Below are 20256 nucleotides of genomic sequence, written 5' to 3'. Positions count from 1 at the left end.
CTCCAGGGGCTGCTTTTCCAGGCGGGCCCGGCTGTAATCCCCGTGCCAGAGTACGGGGCGGGAGCAGCAGGCAGTGGGTGGAAAAGCAGGCAGGTATTCCAGGGAATATTCCCTCCCTGAGCCAAAGCCAGCTGAGGGAAGCAGGACTTGGCTGTGTGGAGCGAGGCAGGATGGGGAGCGAGGCTCTTGAGAAATATTTCCTAGATTTTTTTGGGTTGTTTTTACGGGAAGCGGATTGAACTCCCAGGCACAAGGCAGAGCGGGGAAAGCCACGGGCCGGCGGCCTTGGCTCACTGGCAGGGTTGTCATCAGAGGGCCAGTGCCCTCCTGACCCCGGGGACAGCTGGCTTGGCACAGCCTGGGGACATCCTCCATCAGCCTCCAAACATCCCTGCTCTGCCGTCACCCGGGCCGGGAGGTCACCGCAGGAGTCACCGCGTCCCCAAGGGCCGCACGTCACCGTCACCGCCACTACAGGAAGGGGCAGCTGCTGCTCCACGCCTCAACCACACAGCCCAGACCTCGTTCCCCCCATCCCTGCTGGCTGTGGGACCATCGGGATGAGCACTCCTCTCTCTCTCCAGAGGGTGCTCCTGGTTTCCCGCAGAGCTCAGAGCTGCACATCCCTGCTCTGATCCAGTCTTGGGGTTTAACTCCCAGTTAGAAACAGCAGAAAACATGTTTGTGCTGTTTTTCCTAATTTTAACCACTCTTTTCAAATCCAAACCCAACAAAAACAAATCGAGGAGACTGGGAACAGAAGGGGGGAAACAACCACCAAAAGCAGCTTCAAGTTGTGCTGTTTTAAGGGCAGGGGATGAGCAAATCCCACCCCAGAGCACCCAATTCTCACAGGACAAGAGAAACCCCAACCCTCCTGGCACATCCTGGCCTCCCTTCCTGCACTCAGTATCCCTGGGTGAGCTCCAAGATCCAGCTGGCTCAGACAGTCTGGGAGTGCTCCCAGTGCCCAGGGCCAGGCAGTGATGCCACTGACACCGAGGTGACCCCAGCCATGGCTTATAAACCCCGAGGGGTGGCACAGGGCCACCCAAACGCTGCTGTGCCACCTCTAGACCTCACCAGGCTGGGATGAGACAATGCACTAAAATCTGCCCAGGGTCAGAGGAGAAATGAAGCTCAGCCCCACGTGCCAGGCTGGGTTTTGAGGCTGTGGGTGGTTTTAGGAACAATTTTAGGAACACTCTGAACAGCCCCAGCACCAAAGGCTCGAGTGCCCGTGGTGGGGTGGCAGCAGGGTGAGCAGGTGAGGGGACACCAGCATGGAGGACACCAGGCCCTGATGTTCAACTTCCTGTGAAGAAAAGGAGGAATCAATTCCCGGCATGTTCAGCCCAATGTGTATCCTCGTTAGAGCATCCTCATTAGCACATCCTCGTTAGCACAGCCTTCCCGCTGGGGAGGCCCCAGTCACACCTGGCTGGGCTCCAGTTGCTACGTGGGGACAGTGGCAGCAGAGGTGACAGCACTGAGCCCCCTCCTCAGCCCTCCAGCACTACCTGGGCAGGGTCCCTACATCCCCTCCGTGAGCACAGGGTGCTGGCACAGCTTTCACACCGATGATTCTACAGGGATTAAAGTGACTTTGCTCCTCTGTGAACCCAAAACACCAATCCCAGAGTGGGATGGTGGCGGTGGCACCGGGCTGGCAGAGCGGGGGGCTTTGGGATGGAGCAGAGACAGACAGGGATGCTCCAAGTTCAAATGGAAAAACCTCGGTGCGAGCCCAGACAGACGGGCTGCTGCTGGATTTCTTTTCCCAGAGAGGGAACGCAGAAGGGCTGGTATTGATCTGTCTTCATTACCCATTTCACTCAAGTTTCAAATCAACAAAATACACTTTTCCGCTCTGCTGCCCTCCCCGCTGCAGCAGACAAAAGAAAAGCAATTTCCCGCAGTTTGCTCCAAACTCCTCTCCTCCCTTCCCCGAGTGCCCTCCAGCCCCTCTCCCCTTCCAGCCACTTGATCCCACCAGAGGCAGCTCTGAGGGCACCCAAACAAGAGGGCACCCCGTCATTCCCTGGTGCCTCCAAGCCAGCATTGACAACTCGGGGTGCTGCTTTTCCAGCACCCCTTTCCATTGGCTTTGCTGGGTCCCAGCAGGATCCCAGGGGGATCTGCTGCTCCCATCATCCCAGGACGACAACGCCCTGCAAGACCAAAAGCCCCCAAAAGCAACATTTTGTCAGTGCCCACCAAGTTTCCAAGAGCTTTAAAGTTGTAAAGAAATAAACCTATTTTAAAATGGTTTAGAATGCCCACAGATGGGGTTTTGGGCTTTTTTTCCTTTCCTGCAGCTGTAACTGGAGCGACAACATGAGACTGTCCACACACACCTCCAGGCATCTGTGGGAAGAGGGTCCTTATTCCAAAAAGCAAACCCCAATCCAAGATGCTGCTGAGCCCAGCAGCTCCCTGGTTGTTTTTAAGCATGGGCTGTCAGGAATATCATTAATCCTGCTGGCTTGGTGCCCCAAAAATGTCCCGTCCCCATCAGCAGGGTGACAAGGAGAGTGCATAGTGTGGGCAAGCACGGGGGTCTCCTGCTCTCCCTGCCAGCACTGAGACCCTCCTGCTCATTCCCTCAGGACTGGGGGCCAGGGGCTGGCTGGCACAGAGCCGAGGGGAGACAAAATTCCCCATGGATGTGGAAATCCATTCCCAAACTTGTGGGGCTGCACATCCACAGGCAGGAGGGACCCAGGCTGGTGCCCCAAGGACACCCCAATTCCCAAACATTCCCACCCTGCCGTGCTTCCTGCTGCCTCCGAGCCAAGGAGGGCTGTGCTGGGACCCAGCCTTCCTCCTCCTCCTCCTCTTGCAGCCGTCCTGGCCAGTCTCATCCACACCACTGTGCCTTAGATAAACTTCCTTTCAAAGGAGTCTGCTTAATCCCCTATCTCCCCTCGGTCAGATCCCGCTCCAGCTGCCGGCGGGGCCGCGGGGGGAGGGATTGCCGGGCGCTGCTGAGTTATGAGCTATTTCTGACTCACGTCTACAACTTTCACAAGTCCTTTTTGCAACACGGAGAGAGAAAAAAGGGAGGAGGGGAGGGAGGGCGAGGGAGAGGGAGAGAGGAAGGAGATCCAGTTCGCTCCGGCAAAAGGCGCTGGCCAGATGGGCAGGCAGGGAGGGGAGGCTGGGGAGCAGCACGGGATGTTCTGCTGCGTCCAGCCGGGAATACCAGGGCGAGCAAGGAGGGATAAGCAGCAGCAGCAGGAGGAGGAGGAGTGCAGGGACACACACCCACGGAGGGGAGCGAGGCGCCGGTTACCGGAATCTGACTTCACCCTCGCCGCCTTTGTCCTCTGCAGACATTTTCCATGCAGTGACTGCATTTCCTTCCTGCCGGCACCGCTGGAAAAAGCCGCCTGTTTGTGCCGTAGGAGCCCTGACTAATTCCCACTGCTCCCACCCAGCTGCTGTTTCCCAGCCCGGGGGGTTCTGGGCTCTCCTGACCCCCGGCAGCCCTGGGATTTGCTGCTGGATGGCTCAGCCCTGCCCTGGCACTCCAAGCCAGGAGAGGATCCCAGGATTGCCCATCCCAGCCCAGCTCCTGCTGCCACCCGGCTCAGCCTGGCACAGGCAGGACCTCCAGCTCTGAGAGCGCTTGTGCTAATTACTTTCCTTTGTTAATTAAACCCACGTGGCTCTAATAAGGTAACCTGCTGTTCTCCGATAAATTTAATTAGCCTGAAGGGAGAGCCCCTCCGCACAGCTATTTAAATTGTCACTTCCCATCGCCTGGGCTTTGCTTCTCCCTGCCTCCCGCTCTCTCCAGATTTCACCCCTCTCCTGCCCATTTTCTGCCCTTTTGCTTTGGCAGAGAAGGGGAGCAAAGGGGAGGTCTCCCATCCCTACAGGAGCAGGACGTGCCCACCCAAAGCCCATTTGCCTGCCAGTGTCACAAATCCCCATCCCAGCTGGGCCTCTGTCCCATCCTGGAGGACCTGCCCTGGCTCCAGCCCAAAGGATTGTTCCCTTTTCCAGCCCTGTGCCACCCTCACAGCACCCAGCATCAATCCTGGGATGCTCCAACCCTGGGAAACTCCGTGTCCCACCACTGTCCCAAAAAGTGGTGACACACAGTGACCTCCCCTCCGCAACCCTTCCCCATTCCCACACACAAAAAAAACCTCCCAAGAAACTTCTGGAGGTTTCCAGAGGATTTAACTCCTGGAGTGCTCCAGCCATGGAAGGGACACTTGCACGTCCTCGGGGCTCACCTGCACCGCCGGCTGCTTGCCCTCGTTGCTGCTGGGGGAGCTGAGCCCCGTGGCCTGCTGCAGCAGGAACTGCCGAGCCACCTGCAGAGCCTGCAAGAGAGACACAGGGGTGGGCATGAGGAAGGCTCCCTCCTCCTCCTCCTCCTCCTCCTCCAGCTCCGGCTGCTTCTCCACGGATTTCCCTCATGGGATGGGTTTGATGCACAAAGAGGGCAGCGCTCCCCGATGCTCCCTCCTGCCACACCAGTACATCCCATTAGAGACCACCACTATCCCAGCCCCCATGGGGACAATCCTGTCCTCTTCCAAAAATCCCCACCAGGTCCAGCATTCCCATCTCACAAGGGTCATTCCCAAACCCCAGCCCTGGCACAGCCGCTCAGAGATCTGTCCCCGGGTTGATTTATTCCAGAGCCCCCACCACCACCTTCCTGCAGCTGTCCCTTGTGCCCAAAGCCACTGTGGGTATTGAATTTTATTAATTGGATTGTGGCACTGGAGCAGCAGAAAGTTCCAGTCACCAGCCAGGTTTGGGTGAAGCCAAGTGCAGGATTCCAGCCTGAATCTATCCAGGAATGTGTCTGAGTGGATTTGGTGGTGGTCCAGGAGGTGCTCAGCAACCCACACAAGTGACCACCATGAAACCTGATTGGTTTTAGGGGAGTTTGCCTAGAAAAAGTGATGAGTTTCTTCAAGTTTTTTACAGGGATGAAGGTGTTTCATTGGGAATCCCACAAAAACAGGGAAAAAACAATAGAAATTGATAGAATGCACGTGTGAAAAGCACAGGTACAAGAGAGCCATGCCCAGCACTGCAGGCAGCTGGAGAAAATGGGAAATTAAGGAAAATCCTGTGAAGAGACGAGGAGAGAGGAGCGAGTGTGAGCTGAGAAAAAGAGCTTGGGAGCCAGGAAAAGGAGTAAAGCTCTGAGGAAAACAACCCAGTGCTCCCAGACCTGTTTGCTCCTTATTTCTGCTTTACAAGGATTCTTTTCCTTCCTTCTGGGGTTTTTTGGGTACATTTCTGAAAAATCTCCAACCTCCTTCCCCCTGCCCCTCCAAATCCACTCACAGCTCAGCACACACCTGTCGATCCAAAACAAGGAGCACCCACAAAACCCTAACCCAGAGCCCCTCCTCAAATGGAGCATCCATGAAAAGTCATTCCCTGCATTTTAAATCCCATTTCATGTCCTCCCTGTGCTCCTCTGCACAGGGAACTCTTGGGAAGAGCACATAAAGAGCAAATTGTAGCTGTGCTACATCTTTGTTTGGGTGAAAAATCCACCTGACCTGCTCTGTGCAGCTGGACAGGCACTACAAGGACATGTGGAAAATGAGAGGGAATTTCCATTTGGAGGCTGAGAGCAAAGGGTTTAACACATCCAGCCTTACTTTATAAAAAAATTGTAATTTCATAGCAGGAGGCCCAAACCAAACACCCCAGGCACAGCATTGGGCAGCCTTGGCTGTGTTTGTCACCGTCACATGAACCAGAGAGCCCTAAGAAAATCAAAACCTGAGGAATTTTATAAGGAAATGGACCCTAATTTCCTATTCCTGTGGTGAATTACCAGAGCTGCATCCCAGGATTGTGCACCCAGAGCTGCCCCATGGCCACTGAGCACCCCCAGCCAATAACTCCCAAACTTCCTTTATCCAAACAACTCAAAACTCAGATCCTCGAGGACAAACACCGCAATTCACCGCTGGGTATCACTGATGGAAAAAAATCCCACGATCCTGATCCCAAAGCTACCCGACGTTTCTCCACGGGCATTTTATTTTCCCTGTTATTACCAGGGATAGATGTGCATCGGTAATGCGAGCACAAAAACCCTGTGACAGTTATGACAGCTCAAGGTCTGATATTTTAATTACTTTTGGACATGAAAACAGTAATTCCAGTTAAAAGCCAAGGTGGAGGAATCCACTCGGCGGCAGCTCCGTGCTAGGCCCCAGGCTCCCACCAGGATGGGTGCTGGAGCACTGGGCTGCATCCCACACCCCACAGCAAATCCCTGAGCTTTAGCTGCTTTCCCAAGTGTCTTTTAGCAGAGCTTCCCATGGATTTGGCTCCTCCACGTGCGATTCCTGCCATGTTTGCAAGCACCACCTCACACAGGAGACCCAGCGAGGGCACGGCCCTGCCCCGGCCTGGCAAAATCAGCGCAGCAGGGATGGAAAACACGGTGGAGGGCGAAAGCCCCAGGAAGACAGAATTCCAGCACATAAAAAGTGCTGCGCAAGACTTCTCCTGGAATTTCTCTTCCCAAACCCAAGGCCTGGCCGGCCCGGGGTGCCAGCGAGCCCCCAGCGCCCGCCCGGCTCGGCCCCACCGCCGCCGCCTCTCAGGGGGGAATTTAATTCACTCCCCGCTGGCTCCCTCACTTTGGTGTGCTCTGAAGCACGAAATTGCAAAGATTTACAGGGGGGAAAAAAACCCGACGTGGCCTCACAATTGCACACAGGGGCCTCTCCGGCAGCGCCCGGAGCTGCCCCCTCCCTCCCTGCCTCTGTGCCCTCTCCGTCCGTCCGTAGCTGGGCTCAGCCTGCAGGCAGGGATGGAAGCCTGCTGCAAGGCTGGACAGAGCATGTGGAGCACCCAGGATGGAATTTCGGGATGCAAAGCCACCTGTCAGATGCATTCGTTGCCCGAACAAGGCAGGAGGAGCAGCCCAGTGGTGGTGGGGGGGATGAAGCTTTTCCATAGGCTTTTCCATAGGGAAGCGTCACTCAGAGCCTCTCCATGGGGCTGAGGAGGTGGGAAGCAGAAGGAAGAGTTTTCCCTGTGGGAGTAGATGGGGTTTTACCTCTGTGAACCAGAGGGAAAATTACTTAAAAATAAAAATCAACCCATAACCCACTGCCTGGTGTTATCCAGGAGTCATCAGCACACCACCCAGAACTGGGAATTAATTCCTTGTGTCAAACTCCCTCTGATCACCAAATGATCCCGGGAAAAGTTTGCAAATGATCCCAGGAAAAGTTTGCAAATGATCCCAGGAAAAGTTTGCAAATGATCCCAGGAAAAGTTTGTCTGAGACAAGGCCAGGGCTGGTGTGGTTCGGCTCTGCCCTCCCCGGGAGCAGCACACTCCAGGATGAGGAAGAGGATGGGGACCTGGACATTGCTGGGGGAAGCCCAGAACTGCCTGGGGATGAGGAACACACCTGGGATTGCAGGGAGAGGTGGGAGATGCTGGAAGGTGTGTGCTGGGATGGGGAAGGGGTCAATGAACAGCCCAGCCATGCTGGGATCAATCCCACCCTGCCAGGACCTGCTCCCACAGCACTGGAGGTTTCCCCGCTCCCAGGATCCCCCCAGGGATGCTCATCCCTCCCCTCAGACCCCAAATTCCCGCACTTCTCTGATCCATCCCCAACTCCAGACATCTCATCCTCCTCCAGCAGGGGAGCAGCCTCTTCTTTCCAACTTCCACCCAGCCTACCTGAGGATTATCCTGATTTTTCCCCCTGGATGTGCTGGATACTTCTCCAGACCCCAGGAAGGGCAGAATTTGGCTGCCTTTTCCATGGTAAACACCAAAAATTCCCCTTTCTGCCACGGGGAAACACCAGGAATAAAAAAACCAAACCTGGCTGCAGCCCTGGAAGAGCCCAGGGAGAACTGCCTCACACCACACCTTGGATTAATGTGGGATTAATCCTCATCCCTGCCTTTTCCTCCTCAAAACCTGCCCCAGCAGAGCCTCTCCAAGGCCTCCTGATTGGGGAAAAAATGGGTCAAGAGCTCAAAAAAAAAAAGTTTGGAGAGCATGGAGACATCCATGGGTCATCTGAAAGGGAGAAGCCACAGCCTCCCCCCCAAAAAAATCAACCCAAAATAATCCCAGGACAAAGGAAAATCTTGCTTGGGGTAATTGAAAGTGCCTTATTTACCAGATATCTCACTTTATGAGGATGGAGTTTTTAATTCCAGCCTGGATGCTCCAGCTGGGAAGAGCTGCCCAAAATCAGCTGAGGGATTTTCCACCTGGATCAGAGCTCTATATGGTACTTTACCTTCCAAAAAGAGAAAAAACACCTGAAAAATTCCATTAAAGCAAGAACTTTGCATGGGAAGAGGGAGGAAGGGAATTTTTATCTTCCCTTTTCCCTCCGATCCTTTAGGAGGGTGGAAAGGGGTTGGGAAGGGCTGGAAAAAAAAAAAAGTTAAAAAAATAAAAAAAAAGGAAGATTTTTTACACTAACCTCATAAAAATGACATCGTCACATTCCAGAATTAGAGCCATTAAAACAACACACAGGGATATTTTTAGCTGGATATTAACAGTAAATGATGCCATATTGAGGAGCACTTCCACCAGCCCAGCCCTGGCCTCGCTTAACCAGAACCAAATGGCTCCAAGAGATCCAAATGAACAAAAAAAATGACACAATTCCTCACAGGAAAATGAGGAAAAAAAAAAAAAAAAAGCCCTTTTTACACCCAGCTCTGTGTCTGTGGCCCAGCCCCAACTGTTCTGCCCTGCTCCAGAGCTCCTGGATTTTATTCCTCTGCTCCTGACTCCTCAGTCCTCACAGGGAAGGGGTTAAACCCAGCCCCACTAATTAAGAGCACAAGGAACATGCTCCTGACAGTCCCAACCCACTGAAAAAAAGGGGAAAAAAGAGGGAAATATAAGGGAAAAGGGGGGGAAGAGGGGCAAAAAGGGGGGGAGAGGGGAAAAAGGGGAAAAAATGGAAAAAAGGGGGGGAAAAGGGGAAAAAAGGGAGGAAAAGGAGAGGAAAAGGGGGGAAAGGGGAGAAAAAGGGGAGAAAAAGGGGGGGAAAGGGGGGGGAAAAAGGGGGGGGGAAGGGGGGAAAAAGGGGGGGGAAAAGGGGGGAAAAAAGGGGGGAAAATGGGAAAAAATGGGAAAAAAAGGGAAAAAAGGGGGAAAAAAGGGGGAAAAAGGGGGGAAAAAGGGGGAAAAAAGGGGGAAAAAAGGGGGGAAAAAGGGGGAAAAAGGGGGGAAAAAGGGGGAAAAAAAGGGGGAAAAAAAGGGGGAAAAAAAAAGGGGAAAAAAAAGGGGAAAAAAAGGGGGAAAAAAAAGGGGAAAAAAAAGGGGAAAAAAAAGGGGAAAAAAAAGGGGAAAAGGGAGGAAAAAGAGGGAAAGAAAGGAAAAACTGCTCCTGCATTTGTCCTCAGTGAAATATCAAATATGAATCAGGGAAGTGAAGAGAGAGATGAGTTTCACTTAAGTGCTCCAGCCTCGTTTTTATCTTAAATACCCTAATAATAGAGGATTACACAATATATTTGAGATGTGATCACATGTTTTATGGAATGGTATCTCTCTCAGGGCAGCAAAATGCCTCTCCTCCCCCTCCACACCCTTCCCCAACTCCCAAAAAAGTCCCGTTTGCTCCTTCTCCAAAACAAGTCTTATTTTTGTTTATTCCTCCCCCGTTTCTCTGACGTCCGTCTGCAGCACGCTGCAATTTTTTTTTTTTTTTTTTGGTATTTTTTTGCACCATAAAACGACCCCAAACAACGCCAGAGCAGCTGGATTTTCCGGATGGCTCCTTTTCCATGGATTTAGAGCTGGAAGGAGCTCCCGTGGGGTGCCAGACTCAGGGATTGTCCCCTGGCTTCTCCCAGGGCATCCCTGCTCCGCGAGGTTTGCACCGATTTGGGTTCTCCATGTGCAGCTCCTGCCGTGTCTGCAAGGATCTTTTTCCATCCTTTTCCTCCTCTCCCTGCGCCCCAAACCTGCAGTGACCCCATCTCTCTGCACCCCTTGCATTTAAACAGCAGCTGCTGGCTAAAAGTTGGGATATTTTGCTGCAATTCAGAAAAAACAAAACAAAACAAAACAAAACAACCGTGGAAAATCCCAAATCATGGCCGAGCAGCGCTTTATCCCCACTCCTAAAAATCCAGAGGATGCCCCAGCACAGGGATGTGCCACCCCCATCACCCCATGCCCCCTTTTCCTTCCTCCACCGGGAATTCCGGGGGGATCCAGCCTGGCGGATCCCTTTGGAGCCCGGCAGTGCCGGAGGTCCCTCCACGTTCCCACAGCAACGGTGGGGACAGAGGGGGGGTCCCGGGCCGGGGGCTGCCCCCCGGTGACCTCTCCCCTCCGCCAGCCCCGGCACAAAGCGGGCGCGGGCTATTGAGGCTTTTCAGCCCCATTCCGAGCATTGAAATCCAGGGATTTAACCCCAGCGCCAGCCCCCCGGGCTGCGGGAGAGGGAGGGAGGGGAGGAAGGAGGGAGGAAGGGGAGGGGGATGCCCTTTCCACACCCCACCGGCCGCCTGCTCTCCCCTTGCAGGATCTGCCCTTCCAGACTCTCCGGGATGCTCGGAAGTGGCATGAGGATGGTGAGGGAATGTTGAGCTCCAGGCTGGAGCTGCCACACGTCCCCCTTGCTCCGGGGACACCCCAACACAAAGTCCCTGAGCACCCCACAACACCCCCGTGATCTCAGTATCCCACCCACCTCGAGGCAGCACCCTTGGAGAGGAGCTTTAACCCAAAAACTCCCCGCAAAGACCTGTTTGGCCTCACACTTGCAAAAGCAGCGAGGTCACAGGCATTGGAAAAGGTCAAATCCAAGCACAAATGGGAGCACGAGCTCCTGGGTGCTGCAGCTCCCACAGAAATCCCCACAGACACAGAGCTTTGGGCCCACCAGGGTGAGACGTGGGCTCCCACCACTGCAGGCTTCCCAAGGTTTCTTGGGGGGAATTTCATAAAGTTCAACGAGAATCAGGATTGAGTGCTGACATTCCAGGATGAGGGAGTGAGCCCAGCCGTCCGAGAACCCGGGGAGAACGCTGCATGCTCCCGGGGATGGAGCAAAGCCCCCATCAAGCACCTAATTGTCCAAAACTCCCGCTGTGGGGACATTTATTCCTGACCCCAGCTGGTGCTCAGCCTGCTCCCTGAAGCAGGAAGATGGATAATCCTCGGGATAGGTTCTCCCCCTTCCCCAGGTGCTGTCGCTGGAGGTTTTTCTGGAAGTTCACCAAACCTTCTGCTTTAATAATTCCACATGCCAGCCAGCTTCCCACCAGGAGGAATGCCAAGGGGGTGAAATTAAACATCAGCATCCACAGGGATGGAAAACCCAGTTTTCCGGAGGAGATCCCCCGTTTCACAGCCACGATTCGCATCTTTTTGGCTGGGAAGGAGCACGGATCTCCCGTTATCCGGTGGAATTCCGGGAGGGAGAGCAGGCAGCTCCTCGGAGGGGCACTGGCAGCGGCATTACACGCATGATTACCCTTTGGATGCGGGGAACAGGGGCTTAGCGGCGTGCGGAACGCCTGTTATCCAGGTAATGGATTTACAGCACTCCCTACTAAAGTATCAGACACAGCAATTTTTTACAGCTTTCACGCTGGAATTTATGGCTCAGGGAGGCGATCTCCGTACGAGGCGAGGGATCATTGCCTTATTTAGTAGCCGAGCAGGGAAATTGATGTTTTTTTGCCAAAGTTTGTTTGGAAAGGTAAGCTGCAGGCACGTCCCCAGGGCTGAGAGGGGACGCGTGTGGCGGGGGACACGTGTGGCAGGGGCTACCCCAGGGGCACATCCATGCACATGTGACTGTCACACGCGTCCTGGGCCATGTGGGTGAGGTTCAAACTCCAGGAGCCCCCAGGAATGAGAAAGCAGCTCCTGGACAACCAAAATCCTCTCGGGGGACCTGCTCCTGGTGTTACAGCCAAGGTTTTTGGTGTCCCAGCCCCTCAGACTGATGGGGGGCAGAGCAGGCAGGACCTTCCCCCAAAACCAGCCAACTCCATCCCCAGGGATGGATGGGCTCTGCTTCCCAAGAGATGTGGGACAAGGACAAACCCCTGTTTTTTGGGGCAGCTCAACCAGGAATGGCCAAACCTGCTGGAACCCAACCCCGAGGACAAAGCGGGTCAAAACCTGCTGCTGTCCCCAAACCACATCCTTGAAGGACGCCGCTGCCTGTGCAAGCCACGTTTGAAGGAATAGGTTGCCCGTCCTACCTGCTGCTGCTGGAAGTGCAGGAGCTCCACGGGGCTCATCTCTCCGTTGGCCTCGGCTCCGGCGGCTCCGTCGCGGCCGCCGCCCCCGGGGCCGCCCCCGCTGCCTCCGCCGCCGCCATCGGGCTGGTTGCTCAGGCTGCTCACCCCGTTCTGCGCCGAGGGCGTGGAACGGATCGTCTCAGAGGCAGATTCAACCATCATGACTCGCTAGCAGGACCTAAAGAGGGGAGAGAAGAGCCTGAGAACGGGGCCTGAGATCGCTGGCTGTCCCCGATTCCGGTGGGATGAGATGTCAAACCCTGCTGGGTTTTAGCTGTGTTCAGTTCACCCCAAAAAATAAATGTGGAGCTGCTACAAACACGCTGCACGTCCCTAGGCAAAGCAAGTGCAACCCACTCCTTAGGAAAACCCACAATTCCAGCTTTCCCTGAGCCTGGTGCAAGGCACAGAGCTCCAGGAATCCGTTTGTTTTCTCCAAATCCCAAAGTATTTCATGGTGAGAGCGAGGATGGACACCAACCACAGAGAACCCGCACCTCAGATTCCACCCTGAAAATCCTAACAAAGTCGAAACACTCCCTCCAAGTGCTTCATCTCCCAGCAAACCACCTCCTCCCAGCAGGAGAAACCACCTGGCAGAAGATGCCAGGCTCAGGAAACCCAAAGGAATGGCAGAGCTGGGATGTGGGAAGGAGAGCCCAGCAGCACACGGGTTGGAAAATCCTTCCCTTCTCCCAGTTTCTGCTCAGTGGGCTTGGATGAGTGGCAGGTTGGTGGTTCTGAAGCGGAGGGTGCCTTTTTCTGGGAGAAACTCCTGGATTTGGGCTGGCACTGGAGGAAACAGGACCAGCACACCCAGCACTGGTCTCTGCCACATCCAGCTGGAGCCACATCCAGCCCTGACACAAAAAAGCAGCAGCACGGAATCCACCCAGGAGTGAGGGTCTCTCCCTCCTTCCCAACACACATTTTCCTCCATGGAGAAGCAGTTTTACTTCCACACCCCTCCATCCCACCAGCACGGGCTCAGCGCTCACCCACCGCCGCTCGCGGAGTTTGTAACAAGATGGGAACAAAACCAGAGGGATGGGATGAAAAAAACACCACCCCCCTTTCTCTTTCCACCCTCTTTTTTTCCCTATTTCCCCCCTCCACACCCCAAAAGGCAGCGAGACAAACCAGGAACAACATAATTGCTGAAATGTGGCGTGTAATAATCGCTATTCAGGGGCTGATCATTCATATTAAACAGGGAGCAGCAAGCTGCTCATTTGCATGTTGGAGATTATCTGCATTTCAAAAGTCATTTCCGCAGGGGATATGAGTGACATCCATTCCCAAGGGGAGCTCCTGGCTCCCTCCCACTGTCCCAGGGCTCTGGGGGTGACACACCGGTGGCTGTGGGACAGCTCAAGGTTAAGGGGATTACTGGGATTTGGGTTTGGTTGGAGCAGCTTCCCAAGGATGGGATGCTTACAGGATGCCGCGTTAGGAGCAAAAATCCAGAATAAACCCCCCACCTTTTTCCTTAAAACTACATTTTTTCCCACCCCACTTTGAATTTCAAGGATTTCAAGTTCAGAAATATGAAATTATTGCTGTTCCTATTCCCATTTTCCCTCCGAAATCCACGAGGCCCCACGGGGAACACTTCGTGTCCGACACTCGAACGGCATCACCAGAGTCAGAAACTCATCAGTATTCCAGCAGGGATTTAACTTTTACATGGAGAACAGGAATATCCAGAGTTACAACAGGAAGTATTAAAAAAGGAGGAAAAAAAAAAGAAAAGGAAAAAAAGACAGTTTTGGAAAGGATATAAAACTTTCCTGGCTTCGGGCATAAACTGGAGTTTAACTGTTGGGAATTAGGAGGAAATCTCTGCTGGTGGAGGAGCCGTGGGCTCGCTCTGGTGGTTCCAGCCCCTGCCAGAGGCGGGATGCTGGAGCAGATTCCTGCAGCCCGGGTGATTCCCGGAGCTGGAGACACCAGGCCAGCTGAGTTCCCTCTCCAAGTCCTGTAAAACTCCACTTCCCGTTCCCAAACCCCTCTGGGATGCTGGAGTGTCTGGGATCCCAACAGCGCTGCGAGGGAAGTCATAAAAGAAAGTCATCATCATAATAATGGAAATATTTCCATTCCTATAAAAAGTTTTACAAAACCTTAAAGAAAAAGAAAAAAAAAAAAAAAAACGAAGCCGGTGTCTGCGAGGTTATAAAGTGGATTTAAATTAGGAACAAGCACTTTTCCAGCCAGGACAGATCTGGGATGAGTGGGAAGAGGAGAACTCGGCTGAATGATGCCAGAGCACACGTGCAGCCCTGCACAGAGCCGGGAGGGATCTGCAGCATCCCAGCTCCTGCTGCTCATCCCTCGCAGTTCAAACACAACCAGTATTCCAGGGATTCTCCTGCACGGCATCCAGAGGGGCTCAGCAGGATCAGACCTTCCCCCAGGCAGAGAGGCAGGGACGGTGCCCAGACAGTCAGCGGGAAGATCCAACAACACCCACATCCAGAGGGAAAGGGTGGGTTTGGTTAAAAGGGGAGGGAGGAGCCCCCTCCAACGGCAACAGCAACAGAAGCTGCACAAATGGATCGTTAATTACCATTAATTACCATTTCAGACTCGCTGAACCACTGCTCTGCGTTTTTTGTTCCCCCCTTTTATCCAACCACGCACCTTCCGCAGGACAAAGGGAAGGAAACGGAGAATTACAAACGGAGCAACGAATCCCCCTGCCTTCGGCAGGACCATATGGCAACGAGGGTGTATTAATTACCGTGGCTTTTAATTAACAATTGCTTCATCTGAGCAGTAACATTTCCTTGACATCCCCCGACTCGCCGCTAACCTGCGCGGAGCACACGCCATCCCAGTCATCAATCCCGGTTTATTGACATCCATCCCTCCCGCAAACAGGCACGATCCCAGGGTTTTCCAATTAACACCTCCGCACTCTCTAATTAGCGCAATTAACAGGCTGATGGATGCCCGGAGCTTCCCTGGGAGGGAGGGGCTGGAGCAGGGGCTGGGGACGCGGCTCCCACCGCGCGTGCCACGATTCCCGTGGGAACTCCACGTGTGTGCTGTGCCAGGGAACCTGGCACTGCCACGGAGCCTTCCAGAAGGGAAGGATGAACACGGAGGTGACCAAAACCATGGGCTCAAAGCAATGGATGTGGGATTTTAGGAGCAGCAAGAGCAGATGAAGCAGTGATCTCCCCCCACAAAAAAGCTCCCAAGGAATTTTGGGCCATCCAGACTTGTCCGAAGCAATGCCGCCACTGCTCCACCTGATTCCAAGGACAAGAAAATCCAATGGCACTTCCCAGCCCCGAGGACCTGCTGGAACAGCCACAGCCACACCACGAGCTCCTCAGAAACCACTGCCCCAACACCAATTTCAGCAGCTTTCCCTGTTTTTCATTATCCTCGGCACCACAACCCTCGGCAGCTCTGTAATTTTGGGCTGCTCTTCGTGGGCCATGCATGGACTCAGGTCACCTTGACCCTGCTGTCCCTGTCCTCGAGTCCCCATCCCCAACCACTGTGGGTTACCCTGCCCTGAGTGTCCCCAGCCACAAACTCCAAGAGCTCCTAAACCATCGCCCAGGAGGGAGGGATGAGGAATAACAGTGGGAAACACCACTGGGAGAACTCTCCCGTCACATCTCCACGAGCTGGGACAGCACAGGTGACACGACACAAACTGACACTGAGAGGTTCCAGAGGCTGTTTCCACCCCTCCCACCACATCCCAGTTCCAAAGCAATATTCCAGAGTCATCCCAGTCCCAAAGCAGTATTCCAGAGCCGTCCTCCCAGCTCCAGCCTGGCCAGGACACGGAGGGGAGCAGGCGGCCTCTCCCCTGGGTACTGGTGGATCCCAAAGGAGCACAGACCCAGCAAAGCCCCCACAAAGCCCTCAGAAATCTGCAGGATGCTCCTCTGCACAGCTGGAAGGAGAAGAGGACTCAGGAAAGCTGGATCCCAGGCACTGGATCTGCTCCCAGCTACGGAAAGTTGAGCAACCTGCCCGTCCTGCTCCGGCACCGCGAGGCTTTAGGAAGCGGCTGCTAATCCTAAAAGGCTTCGCTGGAAGAGAAGCAGCAGCCCATGATTGCTCCAAGAGTGGCTTTTTACCCTTTAATTAACACATAAACACATGGAAATGTGGAAAGGGGATTAAAATAAAAGTCTGGGGGAGCTGAGACGAATCCGGAGCATTACTGTAAATTAGAAGATATTTAAGGAACCAGGGACCGGCTAAGCCCAGGCACTGCTTTAATGGGATCTCACCTCTGGGCACTTTCATCTCCCACTTTCATCTCACTCCCAGCAACTTCTTTGGGAAGAGCCAACCTCTGGTGCTTCACCTTCACCCCCTGGCTCTCCTCACCTGCCTTGGTGCCAGCCCAGCCCAGCTACACTCGTGGGCACCAGGGACAGGTAGGCACAGAGGAGCCTTTGCTACTCTATGGAAACCAGGCAGGGATGGCCACAGCGAGGTTCTCCTCCCCCCAAAAATCAGGGATCCTTGGATCAGCTCACTCCGAGAGCTGGAGAGCACCTGGAAGTGCGAGGACTCCAACATGGGAAGCCCTGGGATTGTTCCTGTGCTCCTGGCAAGCCCCACCTGCCTCTCCAAAGCCTGTCACCCCCGAGCATCCCTTGCTCTCCGGAGCTGCCCCAAGTGCAGCCAGCCCCACAGGAGATCCCGTGCCCACCCCACACAAGGCATTCCCAGAGACACCAATGCCCGCCTGGCACCTCTCCCGTTCCCTTCCAAGCTTCGAGGAATACAAAACGCCTCCCGGAGTGGCTGTGGGACTGGCTGGAGGTGGCCAGGCCGGTGTTGGGACCGCGGGGCTGCTGCTCCATCCCGGAGCACGTGCCGGGCACCGGGGCTGCTGCCCCATCCTGCTCCATCCTGGCTTCCCTCGCTGTGCTCTTGAAAAGATTAAAAAAAAAAGGAACCCCACTCCATCTCATTAAGAAAGTAAACACAAGAGCCGTCTAAGTGTCTAATTAAGCTTCTAATTAGTCCCTGCTTGTTACTAATGCAAATTAGATTACGCCGCTTAACTACAGCATGTCCACAACACCCTTGTTAATTGCGGCCTTTTGAAATTAAATTACTCCCTAATTAGCATATCAAAGCCATTGATTCGGAGCCAGGAAAGACGAGGGCAGGAGGAAGCCTAACGCCAAGTTTTGTTAATCAGGGACGTCTAATTAAATAGTGACGTGGAGCACGGGGCTCCCACCTCGCTGCTCAGGAGCCACCACACGTGGGGACCCGGGGGCAGCCCTTCGGTGGGTGCTGGTGGTCTCTGCACCCACCATGGGTCACTGCTGGGGTGATGGAGCATCCTGTGGGCCAGGATGCAGGTCCACCACCTGTGTCCCATCAGGTGGGGATGCAGGTCTGGTACTTGTGTCCCACTGAGGCAGGATGAAGGTTTGGTAGCCGTGTCCCATTAGACTGGGATGCAGGTCTGGTACTTGTGTCCCACTGAGGCAGGATGAAGGTTTGGTAGCCGTGTCCCATTAGACTGGGATGCAGGTCTGGTACTTGTGTCCCACTGAGGCAGGATGAAGGTTTGGTAGCCGTGTCCCATTAGACTGGGATGCAGGTCTGGTACTTGTGTCCCACTGAGGCAGGATGAAGGTTTGGTAGCCGTGTCCCATTAGACTGGGATGCAGGTCTGGTATCCATGTCCTGGTGGGTTGGGATGCAGATCCTGCACCTGTGTCCCATTAGACTGGGGTGAAGGACTGGTATCCATGTCCTGGTGGGTCAGGATGAAGGTTTGGCACCAAAGCCCCATTAGGCTGGGATGTAGGTCCAATGCTGTGTCCCATCAGGCCAGGATGCAGATCCAGAACCTGTGTCCCATCATGTCAGGGTGCAGGTTTGGTACCTGTGCCCCATCAGGTGTGGTTGAAGGTCCAATACCTGTGACCCATGAGGTTGGGATGCAGGACCAGTGCCTGGTGTCCCATCATGTCAGGATGCAGGTCTGGCACCTCTGTCCCATCAGTTTGGGATGCAGGCCCAGTGCCCAAATCCTGCAGGATTCCCACTGGGAACAAGGCTGGGGGCACTCCCCAAAATCCAGGAAGCCCCCATGGAGCCACATCATCCACCGCAGTGCCAGGTCCAGCCCTGCATCCCCTAATTTCTCATCCCCCTAAAAACTTGCTTTCCTTCTGCCCAAACACAATCCAAATGGGAATTCAGAGATCCCAAAACACTCCCTCTGTGCACATGGATCAGGGTCACCCTCTCCCCAGCCCCCAAAATCCTTGGTGGCCTCACTCAGGAGCAGGAGAGGCCCCTCAGTGAGGACAGGTAGGGCTGGAAGAGCCTCTCACCTGTCAGATCCCAAACCCAGGTGGAAACAAGAAGTGAGGGGACACTGCAGGGCACAGGGGGAGGTGACACCGGGGTCCTGACACCAAATCACCCCTGAGGGCACACATCCCCTCCCCATCCCTGCGGAGCCTTCGGATGGGACACCCCCACCAAATCCCATGCCAGATCCTTCCCTGAAAGAAACCCAAAACCACCTCTCTGCTCTCATCTGGGTTATCCCCCAACACCTCCAATCCCAATTCCCAACCGGGCATCAATAATGGAGCCACAAGGGAAGAGACTGGATCCAAAGGCAGAACCACTCCAAGGAGAGTGAGAGTGAAGCCTAATTTTGAAGTTATTTCAATAACTTCCTGAATGACCCAGTTCTTCCCATTTTATAACTTTTCCTGGATTTTTTTTTTCTTTTTTTTTTTTTTTTTTTTTTTTTTTTTTGTTTAAAGAGGTGGGAAGGGAAAAAAAATAAAGGGACGAAGATTGGAAAAGTTTAATAGAGGGAGAAAAAGTCTATTAAAAAAAAAAAAATAAGGCAGGCAGCCCGTCTCAGGGGAAGAGCTGAAATATTAAAGAAAGGAAAATCACTTCTCCGGCTGCCGAGCCAGGGCAGGAGAATGGAGCAGCTGGAAGAGAAGGAACGGGGCACTTTTAATTGAAAAAAAGGAGATTCAAATGAAATATCCAATATCCCCCGTTAAAGAAAGGAAGAAAGACGGACCTTGGCCGCCGAGAAATTGCTAAAAGCCCCAACTTTTCTTTCTCTCCCCCTTTCTCGGAAGTTATAGGAAAGAGGGATGAGAGAAAGGAAGGGAAAAAAGGGTCTTTCATCCGAGAGGAACTCAGGGGGAATGGAGGATGAGGGCGGGGAGAGAGAGAGAGAGAGCGAGTTTTATTCATTTATTTTATTTTATGAGATGAGTAAAAATAATATATTTAAAATAAAAAAGAAAAGGGCGAGTTTTATAATGTCCCAGTGTTTGGAAGCAGCGGAAGGGAGCGGAGAGGGGGGAAAGCAACTAAGAACAGAAGGGCCGGCTCCAACCACCCGCCGCACGAGCCTCTCTCCCAACGAGATTCAATTAATTGATAACAAGAGGCATCAAATTAATTTTTCAAGGATGTTAGATTTTGATGAAGGAAAAAATCTCTCTGATTTTAATCGGGGCGGCGTTTAAAAGGCATAAATGAATATCCCTTTCTAATCATCTGAGGCGCCGAGGAAGCACCAAGCGGTTAACGTGGAAATTCAAATCGTTTAATTGGGGAGGGGGGGGAAGAGGGGAGGTGGCCGTGGTGGGGGAAGGGGGCCCGGGGTTTTCTTTTTAAAGAGCTTTATGAAGAAATTATTTTTTAAAAAATTATATTTCTTTCAAGCGTCTTCGCTCTCCCTCTCCCCGTCCTTCTCCCAGCCCCGGAACGCAGCCGCACTTGGAAAAACCCATCTCACAGCTTTTTGCTTTTCAATAGAGACTGTTTCCCAGCACAATCTAATTAACAAAAATGATAATGAAGACGGTGGGGAAAAAATTTCAGAGGGAACAAAATTAAAAAAAAAAAAAAAACCCTCCAAACTCCCAGGGAAAAAAAACCAAACAAACCCATGGGATAAGGTGAGATTCCCACCACATACAACTCCCATCCATTGCTCTGTGCTTCC

General features: G+C 53.5%; 1 protein-coding gene across 13 annotated transcripts in view; it reads right to left on the bottom strand.

Annotated features, from left to right (window-relative positions):
• Positions 1-20256, bottom strand: part of FOXP4 (forkhead box P4) — a 58305-nt gene that overhangs the window by 26261 nt on the left and 11788 nt on the right. For 6 of the 13 annotated variants that reach the window (XR_010993785.1, XM_068173560.1, XM_068173562.1 and 3 more), the window contains exons 2-3: positions 12222-12438; positions 4248-4337 (exon numbers count right to left, since the gene is read on the bottom strand). Coding sequence is in view for 9 of the 13 variants with exons in the window: in XM_068173560.1 (XP_068029661.1) it covers positions 4248-4337; positions 12222-12422 (291 nt within the window). In the remaining 4 variants the exon portion in view is untranslated. Of the gene's footprint in view, positions 1-4247; positions 4338-6128; positions 6427-6706; positions 6742-8294; positions 8343-8461; positions 8744-12221; positions 12439-20256 lie in introns of those variants that run through there. The other 7 variants (XM_068173566.1, XM_068173567.1, XM_068173568.1 and 4 more) reach the window with 5 other exon arrangements.

The sequence above is a fragment of the Anomalospiza imberbis genome, chromosome 26 (genome assembly GCF_031753505.1).
Source record: "Anomalospiza imberbis isolate Cuckoo-Finch-1a 21T00152 chromosome 26, ASM3175350v1, whole genome shotgun sequence".
Lineage (NCBI taxonomy): Eukaryota > Metazoa > Chordata > Aves > Passeriformes > Viduidae > Anomalospiza > Anomalospiza imberbis.
This window is presented reverse-complemented; position numbering and strand designations above follow the sequence as displayed.